General features: G+C 45.3%; 1 protein-coding gene across 8 annotated transcripts in view; it reads right to left on the reverse strand.

Annotated features, from left to right (window-relative positions):
* Positions 1–389: 389 nt before the first annotated feature.
* The window catches only part of CFAP251 (cilia and flagella associated protein 251), a 61,837-nt gene continuing 48,493 nt past the window's right edge, over positions 390–13,733 (reverse strand). For all 8 annotated transcript variants that reach the window (XR_011505317.1, XR_011505316.1, XM_044775928.2 and 5 more), the window contains 3 exons: positions 2,618–2,846; positions 1,789–1,890; positions 390–644 (listed from right to left, as the gene is read on the reverse strand). Coding sequence is in view for 6 of the 8 variants with exons in the window: in XM_044775928.2 (XP_044631863.2) it covers positions 508–644; positions 1,789–1,890; positions 2,618–2,846 (468 nt within the window). In the remaining 2 variants the exon portion in view is untranslated. The remainder of the gene's footprint in view (positions 645–1,788; positions 1,891–2,617; positions 2,847–13,733) is intronic.

Below are 13,733 nucleotides of genomic sequence, written 5' to 3' on the forward strand. Positions count from 1 at the left end.
CACACAACTGCTTGGGTGTTTTGCTGATAAGAAGGTGCAATTAGGGACTCTAACAAGCCCAGAGCGCCCAGCACCCCCACCGCAGCCCAACAGTAGGCAGGGGGGACCCACATTAGGCTAAGGGTTCAGGTGGCACTTGAGGGGAAGGGAATAAGGCCACACGTGTCATGAGGAAGGCCTGCTGCTGGCTGAGGCTCTCTCTGCCCCGAAGGACCATGTGACCCCCATGTCCTGTTCAACCCCCCCGGGTGGCGCTGCCTGAGACTGGGAGTGAAGACAGGCCAGGGTACCTAGCCACCACTGACACCCAGCTGCCAGCGTTCTTCTTGCCTCCACCCACTTTTCTATTTGAGAAACAGTAGAATGGCCAACTTTGTGAATTCCATGGCTTAATAGAAATTTGCTTTTAATGTCTAAATGTTCTCAAGATTAGAGTGGGGACAGGAAAATGTGGGAAAAGCAGTGCCTCTTGGGGAAAAAACACACACACACAGAGTCCTGTGCGCGTCAAACATTCCTTATGACTGTACCGACCACGGGATCTTGTCTGAAATCTTCTGAGACAGTTAAGCCAAGAATTTCAGTCGTGAATATTTCTGCAGTGATTTCGTCTGGAAGTTCTTCTTCAAAGCAGATTTCTGAACCTAGCCAAACAAAAAAAGAAAACAAATGCCTTCATAATGATTAGGTTTCTAACTCAGAAGTGTTTTCCAAAAATACATGGAAGCGATACTAAAAAGTGAGAGGTGCTCTGTGCTGTGGTTTGGCTTTGATTCCCTGAAAACCCCTGGGTGGAAACGGGTTAAAATCCTTTATGGTTTGGAGCACGGTTCCCCAGATCTCTGCAACTTCACTGGAAAGCCCCAACTGCAGGGTATCGTTGATGCTACTGTTTCGAGATGCCTAAGAACACACATAAACATGTAACAATTGGGAAAGTTACATCCTGAGAGCCCAGGAGCACAAGGAGTGAGGTAGGGGAGCTTGCTTATTGGAAATGACCCATCAGACACTGGAGTCTAGAATTGTCCGAGTTTAGGAAGTTTGTTTAATTTGAAATTGAAAATGGACAATGAAAGGAGAGGGAGAAGAAAGCCTGGTGAGGAATCTCCGCTCCTGACTCCAGTCTCCGTAATGGTGGTGACTCGCCCACCATAGGGGCAGTGGGGCAGCATCCCGGGCTCGTCAGTGGAGACATTCCACACAAGCAGACCCAGGAGAGCCGTTTGGATTGGTTCCTCCTGAGCTTAAATTCACAACCCTAACTTCAGATCCATTTTCCTCCCTCTAGTGAACTGAAAGAAGGAGGTGGGAACTCCTCAGGCAGGAAAGGAGAGGTGGATGATCTTTAAAAACTTTAAAGTTCTGGCAGCTTGAAGTCAGGCTTGTGCAGCTTACCAAGTCACTGCCCTCTCCTTATTCAAGTCTCTCTCGATAATACCTCTTCTTCTGAAACAGCTTCTGAACTGTATCCTCTCCCAGTGGCCAATATTCACCCAGCCAAGCCGGGAAGATGAAGACCAAGTCAGTGGAATAAAGGGAAAAACAAGGCCAGAAGACACAAAGGACGGACAGAGCACGGGAACAAAAGCTTTCATCTCTCAGACAGAACCACCGCTCACTGGTCTTTTCATAACTTATTCATGTTGGGTTCCCAACAGACTCGCTTTGTTGTGTGCACGGTATTAAGGAGAGTGGCTTGCACCAGTCAGAAGAAATAAATGCACTTAAGTCTACAACAAATTAGCGAGCCACGGCTGCATGCCCAGACAGAGCCGGCCACGGTACCTTTGACAGAGGAGGCTGCAGGCTCGGATTTCCACCCCTCAGGGTTCAGTCCAAACAGCGAAGCGAAGCAATCGGACATCTCCTCTTCCGTCATGTGCTCACCTGGGTGTCGGAAAGCAAAGAAGTGGCCGTTCAGCTCCTGGCACTAAGCACAATGTCAGAGCTTAGTGTCACCATTCTGAGGTCTTCAAGAGAATTATTCCACTCTTTCCTTTGCTTGAGACACAAAAACAATCTAGAGAGTCCCATATTACTGTCAAACATATACAGTTCCTTATATGGTGTTAAAAATAGTACTCCAAACAGGGGAAATATATGGGGGTTTGTATGGAGAAACAGGACAACTTTCTGATAATGACAGCGTTTGTCTTCATTTCAAACTCCCTCACATTAGAACCACCAGTTTGACTAAGATAAAATGATCACCTAGAGAGAAAGCCTACTTGACTTCCTCACACAAAATAATGAGGAAAATAGTAGATAAAAATGAAAAATCTTACTTTGGTGTGGTTTTATTTCACAAACACATCCCACTCTCATAACAGCCCTGTGAGATGGATGGCTGGCCCTTTTATTCCCAGTTTACAAGTGAGGACACTGAATCTTGCAGTTTCAGGAATTGAGACATAAGTCGCATTCTTCCGGTTCCCAGGTCAGCATCCTTTGCCATTATGCCACCCTTGCCAGCTGTGCGAGTCAGTAAGTGACATCCCTCACGGCTGAAGCCCTGTCAACTTCAGGATGTCAGGGGGTCTGTCTCCCCAAACTCGGGTCTCTCCAACGGGAATGGCCCAAGGATGGTACACGATATTCCTATTTATGTATTTACCTTTAGTTAGAAGCAGTTTCAGGAAATCCTCTCTTCGAATAGCCTTTTTTCCATTTGAATTGGTAAAACCCAGAATGTTAAAGCTCCGTTGGATGCCACTCATAGTGTTACCGAAAGGTGGCCTGTGATTAAGGTAAACTTTGAGGAAATCTGGTAAGTTGATTTTGTCAATTAGCTTTCCAGTGTCCACATATTCACCAAATTTGATTTCGTTAAACATATCTTCAATCTAGGGAAGAGGTTAAAAAAAAGGACCATGGTAAGCAGAAAAGACACTTTGGTATACTTTTAAAAATTGGAGAGTAACAATTTTTACTTTTAAAAATTGGAGAGACAGGGGCCAGCCCTGTGGCCGAGTGGTTAAATTCACCTGCTCCGCTTTGGCGGCCCAGGTTTTGCCGGTTCGGATCCTGGCACGGACATGGCTCCGTTCATTGGACCATGCTGAGGCGGCACCCCACATGCCACAACTAGAAGGACCCACAACTAAAATAGACAACTATGTACAGGGGGGATTTGGGGAGAAGAAGCAGAAAAAAAATTGGAGAGATGAATGTTCACATTAGCTTAGAACATGGCTGTGACGAGTTGATTGTATCCCCAGGAAAGATACATTGAAGCCCTAACCCCTAGTACCTCAGAATGTGACCTTATTTAGAAATAGAGTCGCGGCAGACGTAACTAGTTAAGATGAGGTCATACTGGAATAGGGTAGGCCTTTAATCCAGTATGACGTCCTGGTGTCCTTATAAAGAGGAGAGAACACACAGGGAGAAGACGGCCGAGTGCTGATGGAGGCCGAGATTGGAGTGATACAGGTTAAGCCAAGGAACGCCAAGGAGTGCTGGCAACCACCAGAAGCTAGAGGAGGCAAGGAAGGATTCTTCCCTATGGGTTTCACAGAGAGCATGGCCCTGCGGACACCTTGACTTCAGACTGCTGTGAGAGAGTGAATTTCTGCTGTTTTAAGCAGCCCAGTTTGTGGTACTTTTTACGGCAACTCTCATATATTGTCCAACTGTCAGTACTGTCAGCTCTAGCACGAACACTGTTTCATTTTATCACTTTTCACCTAAATATCTCACAGTGAATCAACTACTTCCTCGCCTTCTGGAGCAGATACTAGTTTCATTCAAAAGATAGAATTCTCAAGAATTTAGAAATTAGTTTATATGAATAAGAAAACAATTCAGTGTGAAACTCAAAGATAGGATCTGTGGCCCTAGTAGCTTTCTTAAGACAATTAACTGCACCATGATTCTTCTTTCCTTTCTTTCTTTTCCATTTTTATTCTGCAATATTTTATAAATACAAATCATTATATGTAAAATATACATAACTTATGTGGTATAATTTAAAAAATGAACACCTAACAAGCCATCATTCATTGAAAAGATCAACAAAATTGACAAATCTTTACTAGACTAACCAAGAAAAAATGAGAAAAAGACTCAAATTACTAAAATCAGCAATGAAAGAGGGGACACCAAGACTGAACTTACAGAAATAAAAGAGTATGAGCAACCGTATGCCAACCAATCAGATAACTTAGATGAAATGGGCAAATTCCTGGAAAGATGCAAATGACCAAAACTGACTCAAGAAGAAATAGAAAATCTGAATTAATCTGTAACGAGGAAAGAGATTGAATTAGTAATTTTAAAACTTCCACAAGGAAAAGCCAAGGACCAGATGGCTTCACTGGTGAATTCTACCAAATATTTACGGAAGAATACCAATTCTCCACAAATTTTCCAAAAAACAGAAGAAAAAGGAACAAGTCTCAATTCATTCTGTGAGACTGCTTCCTGATTTGGAAAGTCATTCTTTGTGTATTTTCCAAATTTTCTAGAGTGAGCAAAGAGTGCTGACATGTCTATGGATGCAAATGTTAATGTGGTGCGAGTTAAGGCAGGTCTTCACATGAGGCTCCTTATGTTACTGGCAAAACGCAAGGAAGAGAGAAATACAATATAAAAACAAACAAAACCACTCCTTGATGCCATCAGCCTGTCTGTGCAGTGCTTTTTTACCATGCATGTTGCAGTCAGCTGAAATTCAGAAACCTGAATTATGCCTGGCAAAGGGTTGGAAATGACTAGTTTATTTTAGTATCTACACTTTAAACTAATATGTCTCCCAGTGATTGTGGGGTTTGGAATTTTACAAATAGAGAGAACAAAAGCCACAGAAAAATGTGAAATAATTTTTTCCCCAGAACATGAATTCTACCTTGGTCTGCAGGACTAAATCAGGAAATGAATCTATATTCGTACACAATATGTGTCAATAGGTAACCAGTGCCTCCCTGTCCACTAAATAAACATAGAACAAAAATTGAACGAGGACAGTTTGAAGCAATGCCAAATATCAGCTTGTTTGGGGCACTCTAGTGTCTTGGTCTGGCCCTGAGTATCAAGAAGAAACTAAAAACCTCTTGTAGTCCAAACATCCAATCATAATTTCTGTGAAAGATCTGGCGCACTTTCTTTCCATTTTTCCCCATGCATATAAAATATATGTGGGGTTTTTTTTGCAAAATTGGTATCATACATATAAACACTTTTGTACTCTGCTTTTTTCCTCTAGTATTGTATCTCAGTAATCACCTAGTATTTTCAAAGAAGCCATATATTCCCAATGCAACATTCCAGAAATGGTCTTTAGACACAATATCATTGGTGACAGATGCAAATGAACTGTACTTGATACTATATAAGTAGCTTTAAATGGTAACATTTTCATGTTTAGCATTCATTGAGTTTATATTATATACAATTGCATGTTACGTATAATTATATGTATAAAGAAAACACTGTCCAGTAGCCCTTTATTTACATGTTGTACTATATAATTTTAATAGTAGTATATACATGTGCTACTACTCACTATGAGCCAGTGGAGACTGGGGCTAAAACTATGACCTTTGATGATAAACCTGGGTTCAAATCCTGGCTCTGCCATTTTCTGCGTGACCTCGGGTGAGTAACTTCACATTCCTTATCCTCAGTTTCCTCATCTTGAAAAAGGCAGTAACATGATAAAACATAGCACTGAACTGTTCTGAAGCTTGTTGTGACAATCTGTGTAAAGTGCTCAGTGTAATGCCTCATACACAGTAAGCACTCAACAGGCGTACTGGTCTGGTGATTATTAGACTTTCTATGCCCTTGCTAATTACCATATATATAATTATAAATTATAATTTATAATTACATAAATTATCACATAACTGATATATGTAAATTATAAATGTAACGTATGGTATAACTCACTTCAGAAATAGAACACTAAACCAAAGATGACAGGAAGGAATCCACAAGTGCCTGGAGTTACTCATACCCAGAGCGTTCCACGGATCTCAGGGAACATTCTCAGCACAAACCACTCTGTAGGTGATTCACCTCTTCCTCTCTTTTCCGGAATGACTGATCAAGAATGACTGCTCAACAAGCACAGAGTTGGCAGCTTCAGCATCACTGACACTTCTTTTCTGAGCCTACTTTGCAAGTGTTAGCTGAAAAAGCAGGTTCTGCTACACGTCTAAACAAAGTTCATGCTTGGGAGAGGAACCATCGGAGATGGAGGTGCAGACGTGGAGAGCATTCCCAGGGCCCCCTGCGAAGCCGACTCGGGGGCAGTGGGAGCCCCTGCCGCCCTGCCCAGGGCACGCCGGTTGGCTTCAGCGGGGCCGTTTATTGGCCTCCTCACACTGGCCTGTCGCCTGCCAAGGCGGTGGTTCATCTGATTCACCCGGGGAGCTTTGAACATTCTGAGGCCCAGGCCCCATTCCCGGAGATCCTGACTTAATTGGTCTGGGGTGGAGTATGAGCAGTCATATTTTTTAAAAGCTCCCCAGGGGATCTGAATGTGTGGCCAAGGTTGAAAAGCGTGGCTTTAAGGCAGGAGTTCTCGAACTTTGTCAGGCCTCAAAATGACCAGGAAGGCTTGTTAAAGCACAGACAGATGTTTCTGACTCAGTGAGTGTGGGAGATGGGGGCTGGGAATCTGTATTTCTTACAAGTCCCCAGGTGAGGCCAATGCTGCTGGTCTTGGGGCCACAGCTTTGAGAACCCCTGCTCTTAGACTACAGTGTTCACGAAGGTGATACTCGTGCCCAAAAGAATCAGCACCAGGCTTATGATTGTCACTAGAGAGTAACAGTGGGTGGCAGCTGTGGTACACGCAATAATTCTTTGGGCCCACACCTGTCTCCTCCATCAAGTTGCAGCAATAGTGTTCATCTCCATTTCCTCACAGCTTCGTTCACAGCCTGGCACGTCGTAGGTGCCCACAGAAGTGTTTACTGAATGAATGAGTGATGGAATGAATGAAACAAACAATGCAGGCACAAGTGAGACCATGGAAGAATTTCTCTGAAAACTCATAGAAGGCTTATTTAGAATAACCACTTACTGCCGTAGGTAATTTGGTTCAATATACTAGTAGTTACTGAGCATTTGGTTTAGTGCTAAGTGAATGAAACGCAAGTCACTTAATTATTACTAGAAGAGCCCTGTGCTCTACGCACAGTCTCAGTTAGTCAGTCAGCAAACATTTATTAAAGGCCTACTCAGTGCCAGGCACTGGTCTGGGCCCTGTGAAAAGACATCCAAGAGACAGCATACACACACAAGAGAGTGAGAGAATATGAAGGCTCCATTACTGAGGTTCTCAGCTCTGACTGTCCATGAGAAACACCCGGAGGCTTTTAAAGCCTGTCCACGCCCAGGCTCCACCCCTAGGTTCAACTGATTGGGGGTGGGCCCAGATATTAATATTTTTTAAGTGCTCTCAAAGTGATTTTAACCCAATTGGATGCCATGGCTCTAAGAGAGTCCGTGTCAAAGTGCAGATCAACATCAAGGGCTGCAGGAACACTCAGCTAGGTAGCCCTGGAGGACAGCCACCAAGGACCCAGCCAGAAGGAGGTGAGGGGAAGGCACTGCAGGCTGGGAAACAAGTGTGAGGAGGGGCACAAGGGAGGGGGCCTGCGACACTCTCCCCCAGGCCCCTTCTGTATTAGTCTCCTAATGTCTGTGCTGTAACAATGAATACACACTCAGTGGCTTAAAGCACACAAACTGTCTTACAGTTCTCAAGGTCAGAGGTCCGAAATGGGTTTTAAGGGCCAAAGTCAAGCTGTCAGTAGGGCTGCATTCCTCTTCTGGGAGATCTCGTGGAGAAGCCATTTCCTTTCCCCTTCCAGCTTCTAGAGGCTGCCATCACTCCTTGGCTCGTGGCCCCTTTCCTGTATAAAGCCAGCCATCTCACCATTCTCTTTGACCTTTTCTTCCCTTATCATATCTCTTCCTCTGACTCTGACCCTCTTGTCTCCCTCTTATAAAGACCTTTGTGATTACATTGGCTCTCCCAGATAATCCAGGATAATCTCACCTCAAGATCCTTAATTTAATTATACTTGCAAAAGCCTTTTTGCCGTGTAAGGTAATGTATTCACAAGTTTCAGGGATTGGGACAGAGATGTTTTGGGGACCATTATTCTGCATGCCAGCCAGCCCTGGTGGTCTAGTGCTTAAGATCCAGCACTCTCACTGCCCCAGGCCAGGTTTGTTTCCCAGTCAGGAAACCACACCACTTGGTCTGTCACTTGTCATACTGTGGTAGCTGCATGATACTGAAAGCTAGGGTACCAGTATTTCAAATACCATCATGGTCACCCACGGTGGACAGGTTTCAGCGGAGCCTCCAGACTCAGACAGACTAGGAAGAAGGACCTGGCCACCCACTTCCGAAAACACTGGCCATGAAAAAACTATGAACAGAGCAGAGCATTGTCTGACATGGCGACAGAGGGTGAGAGGATGGTGCAAAAAGACCCGGCAGGGTCCTGCTCTGCTGTTCACAGGGTCGCTAGGAGTCAGAATTGACTCAACAGCACTAACAACAAAAATTCTGCATGCCACACCTTCCATTTGTGTTGAGAAGTCTTAAGAAGGACAGCTGGAGGGTTAAGGCTTGGTTAAGGCATCCAGGGCCTTGGACCTGCATGCTATCTGCAGGTCAGAGGATACAAACTGGTGGTCCCAGGGCTAAATCTGCAGATGTGCTTTGTTTGGTTCATTTGGTGCTTTAAAAATTAGGAGATTTCATATGGAAACCTGGATTTCAAACCTCTCTTGAAAAATCAGAGAAGTCTGGTGATGGTAGGCCTGCATGTCCACATGGTAAGAGTCAGATGGAGCTGAGAAGAAAGTGTCCCCTTTAGAGATATGTGCTCCCCCGTGCCTACATCACACTCTGGGTGCCCTGAACCCCAGGATCCTCTCTTCCAAATCACCCAGGCCCACCTCTGGGGTCTGTGGGGTGTCCTCCTGAAGTCGTCTCTGAGAGTAAGCTGTGCCCCTAGTGTGCCCCCAGAGGCCTGAAGGGTGGCCAAGGATGGAGCCAGGGGCAGGAAGACAAGTAGGTAGTTGCCAGCTTGGCTCTCCCCATGCTGCCCGCCAAATGCAAAACTCAGAGGAATCCCCGAATTCTACGTTTGCACCAGCTTGTGTTAAAGTAGAACTGTCAAGGTAGGGTGTTTACTCAACAGCCTGTCACTTGATTTATCACTTTTAAACATTTAGACAAAAGGCCACCTGGGCCTGTGCTGGCACTATTGTCCAGGCCCCGAGACATGAGGGTGGCCTGTTCCTGGTGGGCTGACTCCCCTTGCCCAGGATGACTTGACTTTAGCCTCTGTATTATTCACCCCACAGACCTTTGGGCTTGTGATACTGCTGTCAGCCTCAGGAAGCCATTGATGGCCATAGAATTATGTTTTATAATTAAGTTTTATAACCTCCCTGTTCAAAGGAGAGGAACATGATACATTTGAACTGAGGCCATTCCTCTTTTTTATAAACAGGTTCCCGGTGTGGGCTATGATTTTTTGTGATAGTTTCACAGACTCGCAGACTGGAGGACTCTCCCTCCATCTTACGCTCCCTCCCAAAGCACAGCACTCTCTCGAATCTCCTCAACAAATGAGGAGACAGTCGTTTGTCACAGTGCCTCGTCTTCGCCTCACACCCTCTCCTTGCCGCCTGGTCACATCTGGGGACCCCTCTGCTATTTGTGCATCGCTCCCTGACTCGCAGCAGCCCCCCGCCTCCTCCGGCATCTATATCTGGACGGAGCTGCCTCCTTCTCCAGGAGCAGGACACGCCACGGTCAGGTCCCGCCTGCTGGCGCCGGCACAGGGGAAGGCCAGCCCTTAGTGCTCAGCCCCAGTGCTCTCTTCCTGCTGTCTGTGGCGGGTGACTCGGAAACGATACCACCACCCAGTCACAGGGCCCTTAACGGTGACCCTCACACAGCCGTCATCAGAGCCCAGGCCTCAGACACCTGCAGGGACTCTTCTCCGCCAGAGCGAATGTTTTTAAAGGTTTTGAAATCTGAATGACAAGTCCTTCACCTTGTCCCAAAACCACAATCGAGGGTTTGTTAGTTAAGTGCCCACAGCTCTCTGAAATCCTGATCCTGCCTTCGGCTGCACCCAGAAGCACCAGATGGGTCCTGGTTTAAGTCAAGAAATAGTATGGATGGGGGCCAGCCCCCTGGCCAAGTGGTTGAGTTTGGCGCACTTTGCTTCAGCGGCCCTGGTTCAGTTCCCAGGCGCAGACCTACACTACTCGTCAGTCATGCTGTGACAGTGACCCACATACAAAACAGACGAAGATCGGCACAGATGCTAGTTCAGGTGAATCTTCCTCAGCAAAAAAGAAAGAAAGAAATAGTGTGGATGGCAAACAATTTGACAGTTCCTCAAATGGTTAAACATGGAGTTACCATTTGACACAGCAATTCTACTCCTAGGTATATACACAAGAGAAATTAAAACAAACCTCTACACAAAAACGTGTACACGAATATTCATAGCAGTATTATTCATAACAGTTAAAATGTGGAAACAACCCAAATGTCCATCAGTTGATGAACGGAAAAATAAAATGTGGCATATCCACATGAACAAATAGAATATTATTCAGCTATAAAAAGGAATGAAGCACTGATTCATGCTACAACACGGATGCACCTTGAAAACACTGAAGAAGCCAGACACAAAAGACCACAGATTGCATGATTCCATTTATGTGAAATGTCCAGAATAGGCAAATTCATAGAGACAGGAAGTAGATTGGTGGTTGCCAGGGGCTGGGGGAGGGGAATGGGGAGTGCCTGCTAATGCGTATGGGGCTTCTTTTTAGGGTAATGAACATGCTCTGGGATTAGACAGTGGTGACGGCTGCACAACTCTGTGAATATACTAAAAGCCATTGAGCTGTATACTTTAAATGGGTGAACTGTATGGTATGTGATATATATATATCAATAAAGTTAAAAAGAAAAATAATATGGAGGTGAAGCCACAGCAAAGGCAAGGAACAAAGCAAATAACAGTACTTTAAAAAATATATTTCCCACCATCACCATGATCTATCCTTTCATATTCATAAAACCAGTAAAGATTAATACATGCTTGTCATAAAAATTCAAACAATAGAGATACAGAGAAGAAGAATAAAATGCCCTGTAACTCGCCATCCCTCAGCAATACCCACTGTTTAATGTCCCGACTTTTAGAGTTTCTCCCTTGTTTGTGCTAAGATGCCCACGCAGAAACAGAACTAGGGGTCTGGGGTCAGCCAGTGGGGGTACAGACCCCGGCTCTGCCCTCGGCGGCTGAGTGACTGTGCAAGCTTCACCTCGCCAAGCCTCCTTTTGCCCGTCTGTAAAACAGAAGGGATGGAAGCATGGCCTTGTCGTGAGGAGACAGGACAGGGGGTTAGCACGGGACTCGGGACTCAGGCAGCAGAGGGAGCCCAGGAGAGAAGGGCCATGCTTTGGTGCTGGTGGTGGTGGTGGTGTGACAGCATTGTCACCACCGGCATTCTTTGTTAGTGTCCGCATGGCAATTTGGGATTTATTTCTTTAAATGCGTTAAGCGTGAAAAACAGAAGTCGCCTTGTGGTGCCCTGATCTCTCTGCAGGGAGGCCCTGCCTGCGGGCTCTCAGGTGACCAGGAAGGCCTCCTGGAACAGTGGGCCATGTCTCTTCCCATCAGGATGGAAATACCTCCCGATATTTATGTTCCAGAGCAAATGCAACGTACTGAGGGCCTCTCTTCAAAGTGCAAATTTCCAAATTCCCATGAGGTCTTTATCAGAGCAGAAACTGTGCCCATGATCCTTGGCTCAGATTTCTCCTCCCCATATGGGGGAGGCTCAACCACTTGGCCACGGTCCCTCCAACCCAGCTGGGACCATGATTTAGCCACAGAGATTAGCACACAGGGCTTTGGGAGGATTTGTTTGTTTATCTTTCTGGGTTTTGTTCTGAATACAAAAGCAACACAAGCTACATGCTTGTAGTTAAGAAAAATTAAATACTACAGAAACGTATGTACGAAGCCCCCTCCTCAATATATAACCACAACCGTCTTCTAGGGAGGTGGATGTCACTAAGTGGGGAGTTTCCTCATTAACAGACCCTCTACATGGGCTTGTCTTGCAGGTTTGGAAATCAAGCTAAGAAGAGCTGCCTGGCTAGCAGAGGGAGAAGAACATGGCGTCCTGGGGCACTCCAGGAGAAAGGAGGGAGCAGAGGGCCAAGTGCTGTGTGGGGTGAATGCAGGCAAGGAAGCCCCCAGGGAGGGGTCATCAGGAATGAGAACAAGGTTCAATAAGCAGTTTTAGGTAAACTGCTGTGAAGTGCGGTTATCTGTGACCTTTTCTGGTGATTCCCAAATTTTCAACAAAGCTGTCTTGTGTGAATGGGCCTTCTGTTTTTGTGGAAACTGAGCAGGGGCTGAGTGTCAGGTCTGGGATGACGTGGGGTGGACAGAGTCTACACACGCACACGTGGGAGCCCCCAGGTCAGGATAGCACAAGCCCCCAGCGCTGCCCCCAAACTGACTGGCAGGGACCAGGGCCAGGTTCCAGCTGGTACCAGAGGCCCAAGCCACTATGGGATTATGTGTGGAAAGTATAAGTTCTCCAAATCCCATCCCTCAGAAATCAATGGCATTAAGGGTTTAGAACATGTCCTTTCAGAGTTTAGCGAGGCACACACACATTTATATATAGTATTATTACAGAAATGAGACCATGCTTTACACACTGTTTTCCAACTTGCCTTTTGGCATTTAGCGACAAATTCTGCACATTCTTTCTGAGTCAAAAAACAGGTCAATTTCACTTTAATGCCTCCTAGGTACAGGTGTGCCTCATTTTATTGACCCCATCTCCTTTCAATGGACATTAGAGTTGCTGTATTTTTCCACCATTATAAACCATGCTGTAGTAATTGTCTCTTCCATATGTACATCACTGTGTATACTTGTGTGAGCTTTCCTGGAGGATACACTCCTAAAAGCAGATTTGCTGGGTCCAAAGACAGGCACATTTAAATACTCCTAAACAATGCCAAAGCTCCTAAAATTACTAAACACTTTAGGGCTACTGTAAATTACTCTGAGATCAAATAATAACATCAAGGATTTCATTTTCCTCACTGTGAAGTCAAATATAATCAATGCGCAGCATTCACTCAGTCTCTTATTTGACCAGCATTTGCTGAGTGTCCACGATGTGGGCACTAACCAGGCACAGACCTCTCCGCCAAGATTAGCCTCACATTTACAGAACTAAGTGGTTGCACCACTGCTAATTCATGGCAAAAACCTGTCAAGGTTATAAATGCTCTGCAGGCTAAACAGAAATGGAACCACCAGTGACCAGGGAACACGTGTGACACGTGGGCCCCACCCCAACATGATATTCCAAAGTCCCAGAGGAAAAACCATTTATGAAGATAGAGGACAATCAGCTATAGAAACTGGGACACTTAAGTTTTGGTTCCTTCTATAAAATTATAAACATTACAAATCTTTCACTTAAAAAAAATGAAGGTTTGTTAGAGCAGCCTATCCCGACCACACTTCGGCTGTGCTCTGCCCAAGTACAGCGCTCTGCAAACGACGGAGGATGGGAGCTGTTAGGGGTTCTTTCGGGAGGGTTAAATCCTATATCATTTGGCTTCAATTTACCACACTGAGTAGATTCAAATCCCCAAGGCAGTTACAATGACGAAAGAAAAATACAAATAACAT

This window comes from Equus asinus, chromosome 8, assembly GCF_041296235.1.
Source record: "Equus asinus isolate D_3611 breed Donkey chromosome 8, EquAss-T2T_v2, whole genome shotgun sequence".
Taxonomy (NCBI): domain Eukaryota; kingdom Metazoa; phylum Chordata; class Mammalia; order Perissodactyla; family Equidae; genus Equus; species Equus asinus.